The 21,451-nt window shown below is 38.9% G+C and overlaps 1 protein-coding gene across 1 annotated transcript in view; it reads right to left on the bottom strand.

Annotated features, from left to right (window-relative positions):
• The window catches only part of CNTNAP5 (contactin associated protein family member 5), a 294,595-nt gene that overhangs the window by 35,942 nt on the left and 237,202 nt on the right, over window positions 1–21,451 (bottom strand). Inside the window, exons 15-18 of the mRNA XM_074828793.1 lie at window positions 12,575–12,702; window positions 12,231–12,401; window positions 9,928–10,146; window positions 687–926 (exon numbers count right to left, since the gene is read on the bottom strand). Of these exons, the coding sequence (XP_074684894.1) occupies window positions 687–926; window positions 9,928–10,146; window positions 12,231–12,401; window positions 12,575–12,702 (758 nt within the window). The remainder of the gene's footprint in view (window positions 1–686; window positions 927–9,927; window positions 10,147–12,230; window positions 12,402–12,574; window positions 12,703–21,451) is intronic.

Genomic DNA, 21,451 nt, shown 5'->3' with positions numbered 1-21,451 from the left:
CACCTTGATGTTATTGAGCGGGAGTTTTGTTAGTGCCCTCCTCTGCCAAAGAGCATGCTATCATGTTCTTTATTTGCCCTGCTCCTTTTTCTGATGTTGGCAACATCTCCTGTGAGCCACCAGAAAGGTTCAATGAGGACACATTCACCATACAAATCAGTTTTCTCCTGAATGCTTCACACTTATTTTTAAAAACTCTTGATGTTTAGATGGGTTGTCACAGGAATGGGAAAAAACATGAAAAGAGTACATCTTTTTGTCATACCATTGCTCCAAAACTCTGTAAATAAAAGCTCTCAAGATTTTATTTAGGTGGACAAAGCTGGATGAGGTTTAAAAACAAGCAAACTAACGCAAACTGAACATTCAGACATGGGCAGACAACTGTTATGAAAAATTTCAGCCCTAGTTGTTAATGTCTGGGTCAAGTTGTACGCAATCGAATACAGGAATCATAGTGGGATATAGTTGATTAACAGTACAACCAACACCATTTTAAGTTCTGAGGCCATCAATGAAGTCAACAAAAGGAGGTGTTATAGACTGCTTACGATAAACAGTAATGTTGAGGGGACAGCTGAGATTAGAACATCTTCTTGTAACATGGGGGACACCAAGCTTTCATGGGTGAAACTGTGCTGTATATCAGACACTGATAAGGACTTAGGATCAAAGCTCCTGCCTACCTTCCTTGCAGAAGGGTCCTTCGTAGGCTGAGTTCGTACAATCACAGGAGTAACCATTATACTTCTCCACACATTTTCCTCCATTATGGCACAGGTTACCATAACTGCTGCAATGTCCTGGACATCCAGGTTTAACACCAGGTGTCGTTTTAGCTCTCTCTTCAAGGTCAAGTTTCTGTCCATTTAAATGCAGAGATCGAATGCATCCCAAAAAGCCCTTTTGTCTGGAAGCTGTACCCCCTGAAAAAGAGAGAAAAAAGGACATGTATTCATTGGTGAGTCTGCACAGTAATCAAAGCCCTGAAGTACAATCCAGAGGTACAAATATGAAACCATGAATTTAAAAAAAAAAAATATCTATTACATATCAATGCATACAGTGGCAAAAGACAGATGGACAGTCCTGGAAACTAAAGGTCTCTATTTATCTTTATGAAAGCACTAAAAAGCTGTATGTGACACTTTCTTGTTGTGATTCTTCTCTTTCCTGCCTTATCTACTGCCCTGTCTGGCATTTAAACTGCAAATTCATTTAGGAAAAAGATTAGCTTCTTTATCTTATGTCTGCATATCACCTAATACATGCAAAACCCCAACCTAAAATGTTTGGGTTTTTTTTTTATTTGTTGCCATAGTACAGAGTATAAATAACACCCTAATCCCAACAGCAGGTGAGTTACACATGCTGATGAGTGCAGATAGCAGGGATGAATCATGTTCAGCAGGAGGCCTGATGGCTGAAAGGAAATGACTTGAGTCAGAATTTATGCATGACTGCCCAACCTGATGTTTCATGTGAATAGTTGTTGTAGGAAGAAACATGGGTTCAGGTCACAGTTGTGTTATTTATTACAATTGTTAAGCATAATTGCATTTCCTTCTGAAGACCAGACCTGTATGGGACTATTCAAGAGGGCAGTTCAGTCTCCACAACCTAACTATCTTGTTATCTGACCAATGAAATTGCTGACAGTGTTACAATGAAGATACTTTTTCTGTAAGAGGTGGTCTCTGAGAATGATGGTAATGATGATTGTTAGAGCACTTTGTGAAAATATCACCATTTTTCTTATTGTAGGTTTTGTTTGGCAGTTGCCAATGTTTTGCTTTCGAAGATACTGCAATTCTGATTGCTGCTAAGAAATCTAATTCTAGTTCAGGAGTTATCAGCATTTCCAGGCTCTAAAATGATAGCTTTATTGGTGATTCTCCTGCAAAAGTAGTATGAAAGAAGTTATCTTCCCAAATTATTCTTCTGTAGGAGTTGGTTCTATATCAAAGTGCATAAGATTACATCTTTTGATAAGTCCTTGCAGAAGAGCATCTGTTTTTTCATAAATTGTTTAATTAAAGCAAGACTTCTGCAAACTAAGAGAATGAAGCAATGGTCTGAAAAGCAATCTCACCAAAACCCTGTTGTTCTGCTATACCATTCTAGCATATTTTTCTTTATGGTACACTAATAGCAAAAACACCAGATTTGAATTAAATAATTGAACTACAGATAATAAGTGTAAGACAGGTTTATTTCATGCTAATTTTATGATGCTTTTCTCAGAGAAACAAATATTTTCAAATTCCCCTTTAGCCAGCTATTCTTTTCAGGTGAGCAAATGTTAGCTCACTTATTTTAAAGGCCCTCTGAGCACAAGAATCAACCTTTTGCATTTGCTGAACTGTGCACACACAGTGCAAATTTTTCTCCAAAACCAAACATACCATGCAGAATTTTCAGTAATATCCAAATAAGTAGGAATGTGATTTCTCTCTTTAAGGTGGTTGGTTAATCTGTTTTCTTTTGCATGGAAGGTAACAACAAATATTACAAGGAAATGAGTTTCCTTGCCTCCTCTCTGCACACATATAAATCCCAGCTGTAACATTTAAAGAATGACTACAAACTATTGCTAACTATTCCACAGATGTCATGTTTATTGTACTACCCATATTCTTACTGCTCTCTAAAGCAGTTTGGAAAGCCATGTAAAGTAAGTTTTTCACTCTCCTTTTCTACTGTCTGGAGAGTATAGAGCTTAACAGAGACCATCTATACGATCTTAGATCCACACAGTACTGATTAACCAAATCTGTTTATTATTTGGGCAGTTTTCTTCAATTGACTAGACTTAATCTTCAAATACATTCCTGCAAAGCAGAGAAAAACTGAAAACAAACAAATAAAACTCTTCCCCAAACTAGGCTTTGCAGATTTTTCCTACTCTAATAGGCCTATTGGACTGGACAATTTCATGTATGTGACCTAAATGTTTTGTTCAGGAAAACATATTTTAGGATAAGCCTCAGGACCATAAACAACAAGGTTAAGGGTGTTCTTTGCTGAGTGGAGGTGACAGTCAAATGAGCCATGCTATTTTCAGCAAGGTATTTATACAGCTGAATTTTACTGAGAAGCCTTGGGGCAAGGAAGAGTCTGAGAGGAGGGGGCAAGAAGCTCAAAACTGAGCACTCATGGTGTATCGTGGTGACACAATTGGCTAAATAATTAACATTCTATCAATGAATTGAGGATTTGCTTTAAAAAGCAAAGGACTTTTTGTTCATAAGAACTGGATTAGGGAGGCTGAAGCAGAGTGAAAAAGTATTAGGAGCATTCTTGCTTTATGTAACAGATAGAAAGAAAAGGAAAGGTCACGGGAGTGTAAGAATCATAATTATTATTACTCAGGAGTAGGAGAACTTGCTATGATATTCCTCAGAAGACATCCAAGTCACACTTGTTAGTCTCAAACTGAAAGTTGTACAAAGCACACAGGATACACAAGGAGTTACGCATGAATTCCTCCTCCTGGTCTCCACAATATCGCAAAGTGTCTACAGATTCCTTTAAAACCAAAAACAGTAAACAAAGTATGCCCCTTATATTTCTCTCCTTCCTTTTCTCTGTCTCCCAAGAAAGTTTCTCAGATGCTGACTCTCTTTGGGGTATTGTTGCATTTGGACTGTCTACAACAGAGGAGATTCACCCAAGGATTCCTCACTCCCCTGCTACCAAGACAAAAGCAGGAACCCAAGCACTTAACTTTGCTAGTCTCCTTAACATACCAAATGAATAGCACAAAAACTTCTGATCAAGGCTTTATGCATCAAATTAACTTCTTAGATTTGTATTTTGCTTCTCTGAAGTTACCAGTCTGAGTGCAAATCCTGTTCTCAAAGAGATCTGAGAGGACTGTCTTTCCCCTCCCCACACTTCAGTGTTATGGTCATGCCTTCTCCACTAGATAAGACAGTTTCATCTCAGACTACATCATGAGAGGAGATGATGACACACCTCCTTCAGGACCATAGAGGCAGCTGCACAATCTAAAAGGATGTCACTCATTTTGAATGCTGAAAGCGACTGTCCATTGAAAGGAATGATTTTTGCCCGTCCCTTCAGAGCACGTAATGTTCCAAATTGGCCTGTTGCTGCGCAGTTTGGGCAGGTTGGTGCAGCTGATATTATCTAGACAGTACATTTGTTTGGGGTTTTCTCCTTCTGCTATAATTTGTTAAATTAGCAGAAGAAATATAGCCAGGTGCAAGTATATTTATGCTGTGACTGAGGATTATAAAGCAGCCTAAAGCAGTTAGATACCCAAGACCCACTAAAAGAAAGTGAGAAATGGTTTTCTAACTCCTCTAGGCTGCTTTAAAATCCAAGCCTGTTCAACTTTGAGTGTACTGGCAATGAAAAGTCATTTCTCCCTTCCACTTTGCACACACAGAAAGCTATCTCAGAAGACTGCCACATACTCCATGTGTGCCAATGTTGGCCTTAAGCAGACTTTCTGTCTTTAAGTTATTGCGACAAGTGTAGCCATAGAAAAACTCTTTCTGGTACTACATAGATTAATACTTAAGTGCCCTGTATGTCAATTACACATTTAACACACCATCTAATCATAGGATCATTACTTCATTTGCACTTCTGTCTCTCTCTTAGTGACTATGCAGACTATATATACTGACTATAACAGAGAGAAACCATAATTGGATACAGATATTTATAGGAAGTGATAGAATAAAACAAGAATTGCAAATTTGAATCCTATCACATTGTGTTGCTATGGATGAGGAGATAAAAGGACAGAGATTAGATTTGAACAGCTCCATTTTGACTCCCCTCCTTTTGGTTTTATCTCCAGGCAGATCCAAACAGAAGACAGTCATTTCTTATGGTTATTCTGAACAGCGTGTGTATGAAATCATCACTGCAGCAGAATCCGGGGCATGCTGTCCAGAACAAATGTTAAGGTTCTGCTCCCTCAAGGGGAACATCCCCCAAAGACAGACATGCAGGGCAGACATCATGTCAGCAAGATGCAAGAACAGCCAAGAATCATTGAATCAAACACAAAACAGGACAATGAAATGTGGCAGAGCAGACCTGAATGAAGAACAGGTGGTATGGAAAGAAATGACACCCAAATTCCAGCATTTCTGTGAATACAATGAATAGTATGAGCATATGGGAAGGAGCATCTGATTCTTGGCTCTATCCTTTTACACAATATTGATGTATAAAAGAGACTCTGGGGTAAACAGAAATCACTATGTGAGTACATCTTTCCAGGACACGTAAAACTCATGTGAACTTCTCTATCTGTGATGATGTATCAGCTCCAAACTGGAAGTATTTTGGGGTACATTTGTGTGCAGATAATGAATTACCACTAGTTTATGCTTATCAAGGCCAGAAGTGAGTGAAGAAGCTTTCTTGCAGATAGTACTGTTGATCCAAGTAATGTAATGTGAGTTGAAGCCGAGTAAGACATGCCTAACATTCAGAGATACTCCACAGAAATGCAGTTTAAGAACATTAAACACACCCATGGTTACACTTAAGTACATAGAATAAGTTGAAAATTGATTTTTACCCTAGCAATGACCCAGACAGGCTTAAGTTCAAGAACATGCACAACACAAAATTAGCATAGGGACAATGTAAGTCATGGTGAGACTCCCAGGTTCTGCTATAGTCTCTGAACATCTGGATCTCTCTGCTGGAATAAACAACCATGGCATCCAAATATTGAACTCACTGTCATTACATATCAGTTAGTATTCCTCTGAAACAACCCAAATTCACATTTTTCACAGTCTTCAGGACACAGATTTGCATTAGTTCACCATCAGTGTTTTCTTCATCTAAAATTACTAGACGGTTGTTGTGATTTGGGTTTTTTTTGGTTTGGTTTCTTATGGAAGAGTATAATTGGTCACACATGTGGTATATTTTTATCTCTGAATCCAATAGTTTTTCATTCCTTGCCCAAATTTGAGAGAGAGAATATTATGTTCTCCCATACTTCAGGAAAACTGGTAGCAGGGTAAATAAGAGATAAACAGCATCAAGGTCTCCACTCAGGAAGACGGAAGTGTGAATTCATCCCTTACTGGACATAAAAGTACCTACACAGATAAAAGAGAAATCCTTCTCTGTGCTTAGTCATTGGAAAATCTTCAGTAAAAGCCTAAATCTCCTAAAATACCTAAGTCAGTCAATCTGAAGATAAACTTCCAAGGCAAGTCAGGCCTTCTTAACTCTCATCCTTACGAAGTATTTAAAGGCTGATTAACTTCCTCACAATGTGTCAGTATCACCAGATCAGAAGTAAATGAAGCACAACTCCACGACTGCCTACAACTGTTTTGTTAACATTGCTGGAGAAGGCTTCTGTTCAACTTTCTTTACTATATATCATAGAAAGTAACAAGTCTGTTTGACAAGCCAACTTTTAAAAAACCCCAACAAATTAACATAAAACCCCCAAGAGCTATATTCTTCCATTGTTGGACTGGATGATCTAATGGTTGGACTGGATGATCTTTAAAGTCTTTTCCAACCTAGATGATTCTGTGATTCTGTGATTCCCTAAAGTCCCAAATATATCTGGGTTTTGGGTTAAGAAGGAAAAATCTGGCCAAAACAGAAGTAAATAACTAATTCATAAAACAGGCAGAAGCAGTTGATAAGGAATTAATTGGTCCAAATTAACAGAACTCCTTAAGAATTATGTTATATGCCAACTGACCCTATAGTCAAATTTTACAAATGTCCAAATTTATTTTATATGTTTGATCTGTATATAACTCCCTAAAAGGAAAAGACACAAAACCATCTCACATATACTACATACAGGCTGATGTTTCTGAAGCAACAGGAAAATAATCGTAGTTTCAAAGCTACAGTGGATCACCATTCGATCATCATCATAATGCTACATGATATTAATACAGTTCCTTCATCCCAAAGGATCAATAAATCCTTCCAGAAGATAAATAAACTAAATTAAATTTTGACATTGAGCCTTATTTATGAGATTTACAAAATATTTGAATTGATTCTGGAGAAGAATCAAGAGAAAAAAAGGTTATATCTTAATGACTAGTTACCTCCAGTGTGGAAACAAAGTTCCATGTTTAAATTGAATGAATTAGGGAGATTCAATCAAAAAAATATTTTGAACATTTTTAAAATAGCAAAGCATGCCAGTTATATAGATTATTAATTAAGAATGTGCATTCTAATTGTGGAAACCCCTTAATCACTGTCAGTATGCAGAACGCTGCAGAAACAAATATGTTGTGGATTACAGTGGGAGTAAGAAGTAATATTACGTGTTGCTGCTTCTTTCCTTTTTACAATGTTGTTTATGCATTTATTTTTCAGATGGGGTAAAATTCATTCTGCATGGTTGAGGTATTAAATCAGTTGCTTCCTAATAGAGATTGGAATGAGACTTTCAGTAGAGACAAATTATGCCACATCTGTGTATTGTTGGACTTCTGCCACCTTTCCCTGGAGCACCTGGGGACAAACAGTATGAGAATCAGGAGGCTACCCAGGTTTCCAGCTCTGCTGACTGCTCTTAGGAAAACTCAGGAAGTCACGGACGATTTTGGCTTTCAACATGGTAGAACTAAGGGCCAAAAAAGCACTCCTAAAAATATTAGGCCTTCTGTCCCTTTTGTTCAGGGTTCAGCATAAGTGTGGATGGACAACTGAAAACAATCTATTTACTGCACAGTGAGAACTTTTCACCTCTTGGTTGAGATAAAGTAACTTGTCCTAGAGGTTACTGTAAATATTAAGTACAATAAGGTTGGAAGTCACTGCTGGAGATCAACTGGTCCAACCTGTTCCTCAATGCACAGCTACATTCAGATAAGGTACACTTTCACTTCACCAAAAACAATGGGACCTTTTCTGCACAGCTGTTACCCATCCACTCAATCCCCAGCTTGTACAGATGCATGATGCTATTCTGCCCCAGGTACAGGGCTTTGCATTTGTTTTTGCTGACAAGGGTTCCTGTTGGCAAACGTCCCTGTTGAGGTGTCCTGGTTTCGTCCAGGATAGAGTTAACTTTCCTTGGGCTGAGAGGGAGCACAGCTAGAGGGTCAGGCCTGGATCGATCATTGGAGTATTCCATATCATGTAACATCATGGACACGTGCTCTCTCATTTTTGTTTCGGTTTCCTGGTAGGTGGGATTTCTGATGTGGTTGGGCAGCATACCAGTCACTGGTCAGTGAGCCACTGCTGTATTTCACCCATTTGGACTTACTATTGTTTCTGTTGTTTTGTTACTACTACTGAATTTTTTTTTTATTCAACCTATGAATTTCTTTTTTTTGTCCCTCCCCTATTTCACCGGGGAGGTGTGTGTGGGGGGAAGTAAACGACTGGCCATGTGGTGATTGGCTACTGGCCATGACATGAGGTCCTTAACTATCATGGATTTCCATAATGTAATTCATTGATTATGTCTCTTTAAAACCACCATGAAGTTTGTTCAGGTAACCTGTTTATTTTGCTGAGGCAGAGAAGCAAGCTTATAGGCAGATACTACTTTTCAGATACGAGATGGTGAGCAGTTGATAGATATGACATATCTGCTAGATGACATGATAAATCATTTTTACTCCTTTAAAAAGACACAACCAAAAATTTGCAAAAGTCTATCCAGTCATTAAATTCTCTAAGTTTTCCACCTGGAAACAGTACCTTGGCTAGATTTCTCTGATGTTTCCAAGGCCTTTAGCAGCCCAACCCTACTGCCTCCAGGCCTGGCTTCCAGCAGAACATGTTCTTAGGATCATCTCAGCATTTGAGAAATAAGTGATTAGCAGCATGTTTCATAGCAGAAAACAGAAACCTTGCACTGTGACAGTCTTAAGCCTCCCTTCTCTGAGTTCTTCAGTGAACTTTCCTCTGGCTGAGTCTATCAGAGATCATTTTAGGTATAAATCAACAGCTATGTGGGAGGGACTCCTGGCCATCGATGCAGCTGCATCTATCTATTAATAGATTCATTCCTTACATTCAGAGCCCAGTAATGACTGCACACACACACTACAAAAAGCTCAAATAAATACCCCAAAATCTTCTTAAATCAAAGGGTGTGGATACATGGGTAAACTTCATTAAAATTAATTGACAGATTGAGGTTTGTTATAGCATTTCATCTAAGTAAGAGAAACCATTTTAAGGAAAGAATCAGTAGTTACCTGCGTGGCCCTGAATAAGAAGCAGGTTACAACCCCCTCCATCACTGAGCAGATTACTCAGAAAGACAGTGTTTGAATACAAAAAAGGAAGAAGTCCCTCTGTAATCCCTGATTATTTTATCAAATACAAGCTGGTCCCAATCTAGGTTTCATTTGCAAGGGAGATAGGGAAACAAACTATACGCAGAGTTTTTTTCCTTTTTTCCCTTTGCAAGATCACCTTCAGTTAAAGTAACTGTATTTGCTTTGACTGTGTTCATAGCTCTCTCACACATGCACTCTATGGCCAAATAAGGGTTTTGGCAGACACACCTGAAGGAACAGACTTTAAGACCATACTGTCATCAGGCTTTGCCCCAGAAACTTACATGATGAATTTGTGCATTTTACATTGCACCTAAAAAGATAGATCACATTTCCTACAGCAAATTACACAGCCAGTGCTGCACAAGAAGAAATACTATGAATTCTTTGGCAATAAATATGTTTCAAGCAATCTTAGACCCTAAAAATACCATCTAGTATAGTATGGTTAAACTATGGTTAGTGCTTTGAGTGTAAAGGCAGTAGTTTGGGTTTACTTTATGTTGCCTATGCAGGATCGGAAGAAGAGAAAGCAGAATTAGGTCACCACATGCAAGCTCACTGCTGAAACAATAGCATTACCATGGTATGGACATAGAAATATTGTACATATCTACAGAAACCCTTATATGGTCCCTACCTACAAATAATTGGCTGTTGAGCTGCAAGCGGAAGTGCCCCTCAGCAGGTGCCTCCAGGACCTTCTTGGGGAGGCTGTCCACCTGGAGAGAGGTTTGCTTGAGGTTCCTCTCTGCTCGGACATAGTGCCACTGGTTGTCATTCAGGGGTGTGGGAGACTGCACAGTGGCTTCTGTGGGGCCATTCCCAACATCTATTGAGAAGGTGATCTCTTTGGGGGCTGGAATAGAAAAACAGATGTGAAGACAAAGTGAAGGTCTGAATTAAATTGTGGTTTTGACATCAAGAAGTCTTACATAAATACAGGGTCCACTACCTTTTATGTCAGCAAATAGTACAGCAGCATTTACTGCCCATCTCCTACACAGCAGCTTATACATAAATCTAAGCCTGCGGCCTCACTGTTTGATCTCTGCTGTGATTATGCTTGGCTGTAGGTACCCATCTTTTTTTGCTATAACAATTACAGTGCTCTAGAAATAGTTCTCTTTTTGAAGTACAGGTGCCAAATGCTGTACAGAAGTCACAGAATGGTAGCAAATGATTTTGGACAAATAATGCTAAGATGAGGGAAGGAATGAAGGAGCTCTTTCAGACTAAATCTTTTGAAATGGATGTACTTAACAATTACAGAACTTGGCTGCATATGGTGGGAGAGAATCCTATAAGCATTTGTTTGCCTTAATAAGTCTAATCCAAGAAGCAAGGAAAAACAGACAACCAAAATTAGTTCATTGGTGATCCTAAACTAAAGAGGAATATGTAACACATGTCCAGAGATAGTAAGGCTCCTAGAAACAGGATGATAATTGAAAAACAACAGCCACATATAAGAATCCATCTTGCTCTGTTGCATCTCGCCTGAAAGGGGCCAGAACTTTTTAACATCTTGCTGCTGACTATTTTTACTGTTCCTAAAATGCTAAATACACCAGAATGACCAAGAACTAGGTCCACAGACCACACAAACATTGAAAATTCATAAAAACCTGTTATTTCAAGCCCAACAAATTGGATAGGTCTGGTTTTGGAAGCTGATTCTTAGATAGTTTGGATAGGAAACACTCCATAGGGATAGACAAAGATCTATTCTGAGCCCCTGCATCTGCTAAAAGGCTGTTTCCCTTCAAAGCAGCTGGTCTGTGAAGCTTCCTTGATACAAGGCCTTTAGGCTGCAAATTCCATCTGGCAGCAAGAAACACTACACCAAACTACTAATGAGAAGCCTAAGTTTAAAAGACAAGACTTTTCCCAAACTTTTAAATAACTCATTTCTCTAGGAGTACAGATTTAACACACGTACAAAAGCCTTCACTATACAATCCTCTTAGTAGTTTACAGTATTTTTGAGATCAAAATGCCATTTTTACTTCTATATCCCTGAGAATGAAATGCAGTACACTAAAGTACAACCAAATTGGACTTTGATGTGCAATTAACAGTAAATCATACCTCATTACCTTGTGATAATGCACCATGACATTTACCATTGGTTTAATGAATCGAAGGGCCTTGGGGCCCTGTTTTATTAAATTTTATGTTGGGGTTATTATAAGGATATTATAAAATGCATAACACTCAGGTTGTTTTTCCTAAGCTTGACAGAATTTGGAATACAGAAGTCGCATCTCATGTCAAATCCACAGTTCTCTTTTGTCACTAGTAAATATTGGAGGTCATCAGGAGTGAGGCAAAACCTCAGTAATTAAGTTCCCTGCTACTCTCCTATATATACTGAGTAGCAGTTATACTGCAGCTACTTACTAGATTTTGAAGTATTCAAGGCCAATTACAACTGTGACTGACGTATCTTGCATTAGCATCCTGTCCTTCATAGACTCTCACCTCATAGTTGTACCATACACACTAAGTTCCTCTGAAACACTAGGGCTGCATCATACTGGGTATGTTGCTGATACAGAAACAAAAGTAACCATCAGAGTGGTTGTGTTAAATTTTCCATCTTTCAACTAAAATCACAGTCTACAGGTATATCTAATGAGTAGCTTTTTCTCTAAAGAGCAAAAAAAAAAAATTAGTAGCAGTGTTGAAAAAGTAAATTCATTCACCTGTGTAAGAAAGATAAACCTAGCCATAACAAGATTAAGTGTAATGACCAAGGCTATACAGGGAAACTCTGACAGGAGAGGTAGATAAGTCTAGATTAATGAGTCTTTATGTCTCCATTTTATCCTTTTCAGGCACCTCAAGCCATCTCAAGACATAAGAAAATATGTCCTTCCTACTTCCCTGCACCTGTCAAATTTGGCAAATACACCAAGAATTCTCGATAGTGAAACTTACAGTTTATTTCAACTCGTATGAAGTCTTTAATCCCAAGGTTTTCTAAGAATACCCCAGAGACAGCCGTAGTTTTGAAGAAGAAGGAGATGTCCGCGCTGACCTCAGCGTGGAAGGTGGGGAAGTGCAGGTAGGAGGCCTCCGTGTTGAAAGAAGCAGCGTTCCAGAACTGCCCTGCAAACACAACCCCCTTGTCTATAGTTATTTGGCACAGGACAGCAGCTGCGAGCTGCATGTGGAAAGCCACCTTTCATCAGATAAATACATTTTAAAAAAACAAAAAAAAACACCAAAAAGAAAGAGGGAACATTTTGTACCTATCGAAATTGAGAAGAGCTAGTACTCACTGTCTCCATAGCAACGCAAAGGGCCGATTTTCCAAGCAGCCTCAGAATTTGATCTGTTTGTGTCAGTGATCACTATCTGAGTTACAGGCAAATGGTCTTTGAAAGCAAGGAGGCCGGTATCATTTGTCCTGGATTATAATAAACAAACAGAAAGAGATGGATTAGTCACAAAGAAAATCCCCAACATTCCTTATACAAGGCAATATTTGAAAGATGCTTACTTAAAGATGAAAGGTCTTTTTCGGAATTACTTAGAAGAATTGTGACTGGTACACACTGCTTAAGATACATACATGCACATGTACAATCTATACTCATACATAATACTGACAACTGAAGACACTGTGTTTGGATACATGATACTGTCTGGTATGGAGTGTAACTGTGTTTCAGCTGTGCAGAATGACAGTGAAGCCGAGTGCTGCCATTCTGCCTGGCGGGCATTAATGTAAAATGGGCTCTACTGAGTTTCCTCAGCAGGATGAATTTGATGTGGATCAGGTATAAGCCCAAGTTTGCATTTCTGCTAAGTTAGCTGGAGACAGATATTTATGCTGGCTTTATGCTTTATCCAAGCAGGAAGAGGACATCTGATACCTGATCCAGCGTTCTGTTGGCATGGGGCAGCCAGACAATAACCAATCCAACCTCAAGATGGCTGGTATGCAACTGACTTAGCACATTGCAAAGATGGTTGAATTGGCAGAGTAAGTTTGGACTGAATCAGTCCTTTGCATTATGTCCCTGTGGAAATTTTGGTTCAGCAACTGAAATACTGAAGGCTGATTTACTGCACTGCCGACCTACAGTCTCTTGTTTGTATCAGCTGGGCTTATTCTTCAGCTGTGACTAACTTACACACAACTGCTAGAAAGCAAGAGAAAAGAAAGATTCCTAAAGGACCATTTCTTTGGTTTTACTCTGAGTGTGCTGGGCAAATTGTTGTCCTCAAAATGCAGCACAGCGTTTCATGGCAGCCCTCTAGTCCCTAAGCCGATTAGTGGCTTTGACTCTGGCAGGGTATACAGTTGTGCATTTATCCCACTGTACTTCATGAACTGAACTGAGTCTCCCAGGCATCCAACCCTGACCTTAACAGAGCCAAACTACCCTCTCGAGGTATTCCTCTATCAATTGATTATAGAGAGGCGAGTGCTAACATATCTTATCTCCACAGTGGTGAGTTTTTTCTTCTCCTAGCTCTTTTTCTCAGGGTTGAGGTCTTCTGTGCATCTGGGTTCATAAGCCTGGCAGAGCGTCCTTAATGGAGATGAATCTCAATAGTTTTGGAGAAGAGGATCCCTACCACTGTATGGCTCAGCAATCTGCACGCAGGGTTGGGACTCAACTCACTTGTCTACTCAGAGGTGAAAGACTACATGCTGCACATGGGGATGGCAACAATGACCAGATCCAAAATGCCAATAATTCCAAATTTACACCCATTTCTCTTCAGACAGGTATGACTCAGGAAACAGGTATCACTTTTTGAGTGATACCACTGCCAAAAGAGTCTGACATCCCAGGCAGGATCCCAGACTACCTATATGCTGCTCATAATGCCACCTTCCACAAATGTACCTCTCATTATAGTTCCATCTGTGGGAAGGGACCCAGGACTTCAGCAAAAAATAATAATCAGGGTGAACACTGCAGCTGTGCTCTGATACACAACCTCGGATGTTTGCTTGGCTAAGTGCTCTACTCTGATGTTAGAAAAAAATAGAAGAGGTATTTTGATATTTTTGATAAAGGCTGCATACATTTTATTTACTTTTCATTGTTTCTAATTGCATGCAGCAGTTAATTGTCTCATAATTCCAAGGGGAAAAGGAGAGGTACCCTCTCCAACCCTAAATTTTTTTCTTGCTTCAGTGGGTGTCTGACATGCAGATAATTACAGACAAAGTACAGCAAGATGAAATTCCCAGGCATGAGGCAGAGTGATGCTTTCAATACAGACTCAGAAGGGAAAATACCATGTATGAATCAAAAGTACATGGTCTCCAAATCCCTTCACGGACGTCTCTCAGCAGCATACTCATATAGCTTATTGTATCAATCTTTGAAAGTTAGTGTAAATGTTCTCAACAGATTATGAGACAGTTGTAACAAAAGCTGAACTACTTGAGTATTTCTCAATAATTGTTTCAGTGGGTGGGAGGAAGAAGAGTAGGCAGAATGAATGAAAGGCAGGTAGAAAGACGCACAGAAAGAAGACATAAAATATGCAATATACACATGAATAACTAAGCTGGCATTCACTCCTTTCAAAATAAAGTAAAAAAAAAAAATCACAAAACATTTAGGGAGGTTTCCTGCAAATTTATTTTCATTCAAAAAATAGTGCAGTCTTTTGACTAGATATGATAAGTATTCAAATAAAAATCAGTATCTTCCTACAGCTACTACTGAAGATATCTACAAAAAAATTGAAATGGTGACATTTTAAAGATATCTATTCCACATCTCTGAAAACTGCATTGCTTATTAGATATTCTGTTATATTGCATGAAGTTCTTTTATATCGAATTTTATGACTGAGTTTTTACTAGTTATATGCCAGTGTCACAGAGAACTTTAGTAGCATAGCTCAACTGTGAGAAAGAAAAATATTCTAGAACTAATAAAAATCTTCACTTTTATGTTAATGCCTTGAAAACTCAATCAAGTTTCTCTTGAAGCTCAAACAGCACATTTTATGTATTTTATTCTCTTACACATGGAAAAAAATACTTGTGCAAGGATATGTATTCTCATACAAGCAGACATTGAAATAAAACCCATCAGAAAAACATTCTGCCCTTCCAAGAATGTGTTAATGACAGGAAAAACATATCTATTGTTGCAGTTTATTATTATTATTATTTCATGGAGGGAAATCAAGTTTTTGGTGAAAAGTCAACACCTAAGATGTTTCTGCTAAGAAAAGCAGAAAAGAGATTTGAAGACGCTATGCAGGCCCTCATGGGAGCTAAAGTTTGAGTGTTTTAAATTTCTGGTATTCTTTAAGTTGAACTTATTTCAGACTCCATTTCTTACAAAGCACCATGATTCCTCTTCTCTTTATGTGGTACACCATGGCAGCCTCAAATGTATTATGCCTCAGAGAGGAGCAAGAGAGCTTCATGTACCTGTACAGTAATTTCCTGGAGGCACTGCTGTGGCACTACAAAATACAAATATTGCAGAGTTTGGACAAAACATTTGGAATTTTGCCTGAAGGGGGCTTGGGGATCACTTTTAATGTACTACAGTTTTTTTTAAAAAGTGCTATTTTCTGATAGAAAGCATCTGCAGTATGATGTGCATATACATGATTTTGTCTTTTAAACATAAATAAAACCTTGTTAGAGTCATTGTTGCTGTGTTTGTTCCCAAAGCTAGTTTTCAGTTATACATATTTTAATTTAGCAGTTCACATATACTTAAAACCAGATTCTGTTTGGTTTTCCACATCAGTTTCTCAGGTTAGCCAAAACCGATACTTTATTTCTCTTAATGGGTTTCACACAGCACTCTTTGACCACTTCCACCAAGCATGCCTTTTGTACCATGCTATGCCCTGCTCCTCAGTACGGAGAACAATGGGTGGGTCCTGCCTGCAGGAGGGTCCTGGGGAGGGGGTGCTCCTTGGTCAGGAATGTAAGTTAAGTTCTGATTTCACAAAAATCAAAGCAGATTTCATCCCTTTCCTGAAAGGAATCCTGTACGTGCAGAAAATGGTGCAAATAAATTCATGAACTTGGGAAGCAGACCTTCTGTTTACCTGACTTGGCACTCAATTCAGCACAAATTCAGATGAAAATCTGAATGTTTTTCGAGGGTGGAAATCACCCTCCATGAACAGATGTTTCTCTGAGCTCTTTGCATAAAGGGTAGCATTAATTTGTACTTCCCATAAGCAAAACCACATCAAAACAAATCCAATAATGCCCTTTAAATTAAATCACTGAAATATTTTCAGTTATGGGTATTAAATACAGTTGGAAGTTATCTATTCATCTGTTTCTGAAGATTAATGTCTGTATCTACCCAAAGGACTTCCTCAATAAGCTATGAGTCATGTTACACATCAAACAGATACTTTATGCATGGGGAGGAGGGCAAATAAAAAAAAAAAAAAAGAAAAAAAGCTTTGCTGCAAGCGCAGCAATGCTAAAAGTAACAGTGCAGCAACTGGATACTTTAAGATGTAGCACAGGTAGTCTTACCTGTAAACGACAAATAACTATTTTGATGGTAAAATTATGAGACTATTTTTCTTCTTCCTGGCTACTAATAAAAGCAATCTCAAAAAAATCTCACTCTATGGTATTCTAACAGTGTAAACCATCATAAGTTGGTAATCTCTAGGTAGCTGTTTTCATATTTTTTCTAACAGATGGTAGAACAGTGGTGCCACTAAATATAATTTCTTCTCATATGATCCCCTATTGGTACATTTTCTTGTTGTACATTAATGAAAAGTCTGGTAGGGTCTGAGCCTCGGTAGCTCAGATATTCAGTACAGAGTTTCATGAATTTGGGGAAAAGAATACTATCATCATCAGATGTCAATAAACTGCATGAGGAATGGGCAAGTGAAACAGGCTTCCATCAGAAAAAGTTTTGAGCCCTGTGCAGGACAGATCATTAATAATCCAAAGGAATACATTTCAAATGCTATCTTACCCACCAGCTGCATCCAAAAATTCTTAACTGGGTACAATAATGTAGAGTCACAATAACGAAAAAAACAGCATCAGAAGGGGACATACCTAATAGTTAAAGGCAAGATGCAATGGCTATATTTTGCTGAATTAGAGAAGAGGTACAGAGAAAAAGTTTGGTAATGATAGTAATGAACTGATTCCTGACACCTCAGGGGCCTGCTACAGTCAGCTCCCTGCAGGCAGCTTTTCTAGTTTGTTGACAAACGCAGTCATAAAGGCAGATATCCAAGACAGCTCTATACAGGCCAGGTCACCTCCGGCAGGGTTTTTTTATGAGTTCACAGGCTCTGTGGAGTTGCCTGCACTGCTTCTGGGGGAACGGGTTCAGTGCGGCATAGAGGCTAAGCAAACAAAACCTGTCAAATCTGGGCTTGTCAGCGGCTGGGTTTCTCTGCCCTGCTCTCCTCAGCTCTTCCAGTTTTAGCATCCTGGCTCTGGCACAGCTTTGCACAAATATAGCTTGTCCAAAGAGGGCTTAATTTGCTTCCACGTGGCTTTGCTCCTCCTTGAACAAGGATGGATATACTCAATATATCTCTGGGAGCCAAAGTGGGTCTGACAATAGTAATATTCCCCCTCCCTTCCCCCCTCCACCTTCTTTTCATGTCCTGTGGCTTCCTTGTTGCTTGCAGTACCCCAAAGGCATGGTAAAGAGGTGACTGCATGTTACTTCGGAAATGGGAAGACTCAGAGGCTTAGTTCCCTAGTGAAGGCGGCTGTTCTGGAAATAAAAGAAGAGGATACTCCTATCAATTTGAATAGTGAGACTGGAGAATAGAAATAAAAGATGGCCAATCAGCTACTGGTTGGAATCCACACTATCCACCACACTGCTGAAATGCCTGAGCTTCCTGTACAAAATACCTTCCAGAGATATCGCTCTTTCTCTACAAAATAAAAAGCTGTAAAGTTCTCCAAATTCACAAGGTTTCCAGCTGAATGCAGTCAGTAAGAAATAGGTTTGGTTTGATGACTGGCTTGAATCAAGTGTTTGCATTTGAAGTGGAAAACGGATTCCAGACAGAGAGACCAAAGTAGCAAATGGACAGTCATGTGCCACCATGGCATGAAAGAGGTTCCTCCCGTTTAAATGAAAGGTTTGGTAAGCAGCAAGACTTTCATTGCCAAGGCAAGAAGATTTTGCTTGAGAAGACAACCTGGGAGAGGTATTTAAGGATCCAAAGCATATCTAGAATGGACTTAAGATAACACAACCCTGTTTGCATTTCCGAAATGGTTTATTCTTTAGATCAGTTTAACATCTTTCCCCAATAGTGCCTGCATCAAGAACGCACCTCCTGTTTGAAACAGGGCATATTTTCTGAAAGACAATTGCAAATCCATCTCATCTATACATAACTTGTCCCAACAGTTAACTATTCTCAGTGTTGGGGAAGGGGAAGAGAGAGAAAGACAATATTGTCTGAACTAGATTTAGCTTCAGCTTGCAGCCACTGGATTTCTATGAATGTTTCCAGTCACTAGCAAAAGCTTTCAACAGGAATCTCTCTTTTCATGTTTAACACCTTTTCAAATCCCTTGCTTGGGTCAGGGTGACAATTTACGCCCCTGCTCCCTCAGCAGAGTTCTTCTGCTGTTCTCCATCAAATGCCATGAAGATGCTCCACTGTTCTGCAGTGACAGAATCAGCTGTCGTCATACTGCACTTTGGAAGCATGGTGAGGAGCTGGATGGAAAAAGATACTTTTCACTAGAATGCTTTAATAAAAAGAAAGGTGAAAAATACAAAAGCCTTCCCCATATAGCATGCAACCAGTTATATTCCTGTTCATCTGGCCAACATAACTCGAGGGGGACTAACTTGGTGTCAAGTAAGAGCCCAGAGATAGCAACTGGCTCAGGTGTCTGCTTAGATGTAATTTAGAAGTCAGTGTGCCTAGAAATGCATATTGTGTGCTGCCAAACACCTGGCTCGGGACATTTTTCAGGTTTATTTTCTCTTGTTTTCTGTTTCTTTTGCTGCTCTGAGAAATAACTAGCTTCTTCTGCACCCAAGATTTAGTCTAGGGAAACCAAATCAAAGCAAAATCCTAAGCCTGTCTCCTCTTCAGAAGGACACTCCAGCTATTCTGGTGAGTTCCTACCTCGGAGCTGCAGTGAGCAGCCTGATTTATCTAAAAGGAGCAAAAATGATTTTCTGGTTTTCCACTCTGCAGCACCCATTTTATTTCATGCTAAGGCAAATAAATGCATCTACTGCTGTCTTGCTTCTTCCACTATAATGTATAGCAGGTTAAAGTCACAGTTCAGATCTCAGCAGGTTTCAGATTCAAATGCTCATTATATATCAGGGGGTTAGTGTTCTAGCGGAGAAACACAAAAGAAATCTTCAAGAGGCATAAAATTTCTTATGTTTAGAAACTCTTTGTAAAGGTCAGGGTTTTGTTAGCTTTTAAAAAGGCAGCCTGCAATTTAGAATACTACCAAAGTCCAAATTTCAAATGGATTAAAAACCAAAATAAAACGCCTGAACCCCCAAACCAACAAACAGTAGGCAGTTTAGCTGAGGAAATTTCTATGCATATCCTGTTATCATAATGAAATTAGGAGAAACAAGTAGCTCTGTAAGCTGCAAAACTAATGAAGCATGATTTTCAACATCTTTCTCCCATGAGGGGTTTCCAAAATCTAATAAAAGTGTATGCTTCCTTAACTTCCTTCTTGTGGGTTTTAATTGGCTTTTTCCCCTCAGCCTGGCATAAATTTTCATAGAAAGTGTGATTTCTAATACTTTTGAGATTTCTCCTTCTCTGTTAAAGATGTCTGAAATGTGTCTGCTTGTTCAAAATCATTGGAGGTGGGGGGGGAAAATGGAGATTAAACACCCACAGCATAACTCACTTAGGCCTCATTTCCTTAGGAGACTTAGCTGAAACATTATAAAACTGCATTTAGCTTTCACCTTGCATTGGTTTGTACAATCTAGTGGTGTACTGTCCTGCAATCTCAGACTACAACCCCAATGGTCTTGAGCAGAGTAACACACCCTGCTCTGCTTGACTAGCAGCTCACCCGAAAGTGAAATGTGGATTATGAAAAGAGCCAAGCACCAGTAAAAGCAGATGTTTTTGATGCTCATGTGTAAACCTCACCGAAGTGCATCTGATAACCACACATTAAAGAAAAGATAGATTAACATGCACAGTAAAGGCCCTTCTATACAAATCTATACAAATCAGATTCATAAAGCAACATTTACATAAAGATCTTCCTGAAGAAATCCCCCTACAGTTATGATTTTTGAAAGTGAATAGTGACCCCAGGGATATAAAGGGTCTAAGTGAATAATCACACTGTCTGGAAATTGAGCAACCAAAAAAGCCCAACACTTACAGTTACAAGTAATTTCTGATTATTTTTTTTGTTTGTTTCAAGATCCCTTATAGTTGCTTTGTACTCATTCTCTTTTAAGTGAAGGTTTCACAGGGATAATTCAGAAACTATTTCAAACACAGTAGCCTATTACAACAAAACATTTGTCTATTTCCATGAGTCATAATTTCTGAACTACTTGAGGTTAAAATATCTTTTTTTTAGAGAAAGGGCAGCAGCTCTCATCGGTGAGTGGTCCAGAAGGGAGAAGGGATGAAGCAGAGTTTCCACATGTATTTTCAGTGTTTCAAATGGTACTTTCAACAATACTCATCTGGCATTTTTGTGCCCTCCAACACAAGTATGGAATTAACTGAAAGTTCACCAACTAGCTCTTGACTGCTGGAGAGTCTCTCAAGGTGCAGAGAACGGGAGAAGCTTGTGAGGTGGCTTTCGCAAAACCATGCAGCATTGGGGCACAACAAAGGTCTGAACTCAAAGAAGGCTTTGAATGTTCGTGCTGTAAATCTAAAACTTCCTATGGAGACTAAACCAAAACATACAGAAGCCAAAGGAAGTTTTTCCATTGACTTTAAAAAGCTTGGGACCCAATGTAAAATAAAGTTAAGGCACATACAGATATACTGTTTCATAAGAAAAATACAAGTATTTTTGATAGTACAGATTTCTTGTTCTTTAGCTGAATGTACCTGAATTTGGCTCTATTCCAAATAGTCTATGCCTGAATTTTCTGCTCTGATGTATACCCATTCCATCAACCTCCTAGAGCCTTTATTCATGCAACGTTCCAACTGAATCAATGGAAATT

Source organism: Strix aluco, chromosome 6 (genome assembly GCF_031877795.1).
Source record: "Strix aluco isolate bStrAlu1 chromosome 6, bStrAlu1.hap1, whole genome shotgun sequence".
In the NCBI taxonomy this organism is placed as follows: domain Eukaryota; kingdom Metazoa; phylum Chordata; class Aves; order Strigiformes; family Strigidae; genus Strix; species Strix aluco.
This window is presented reverse-complemented; position numbering and strand designations above follow the sequence as displayed.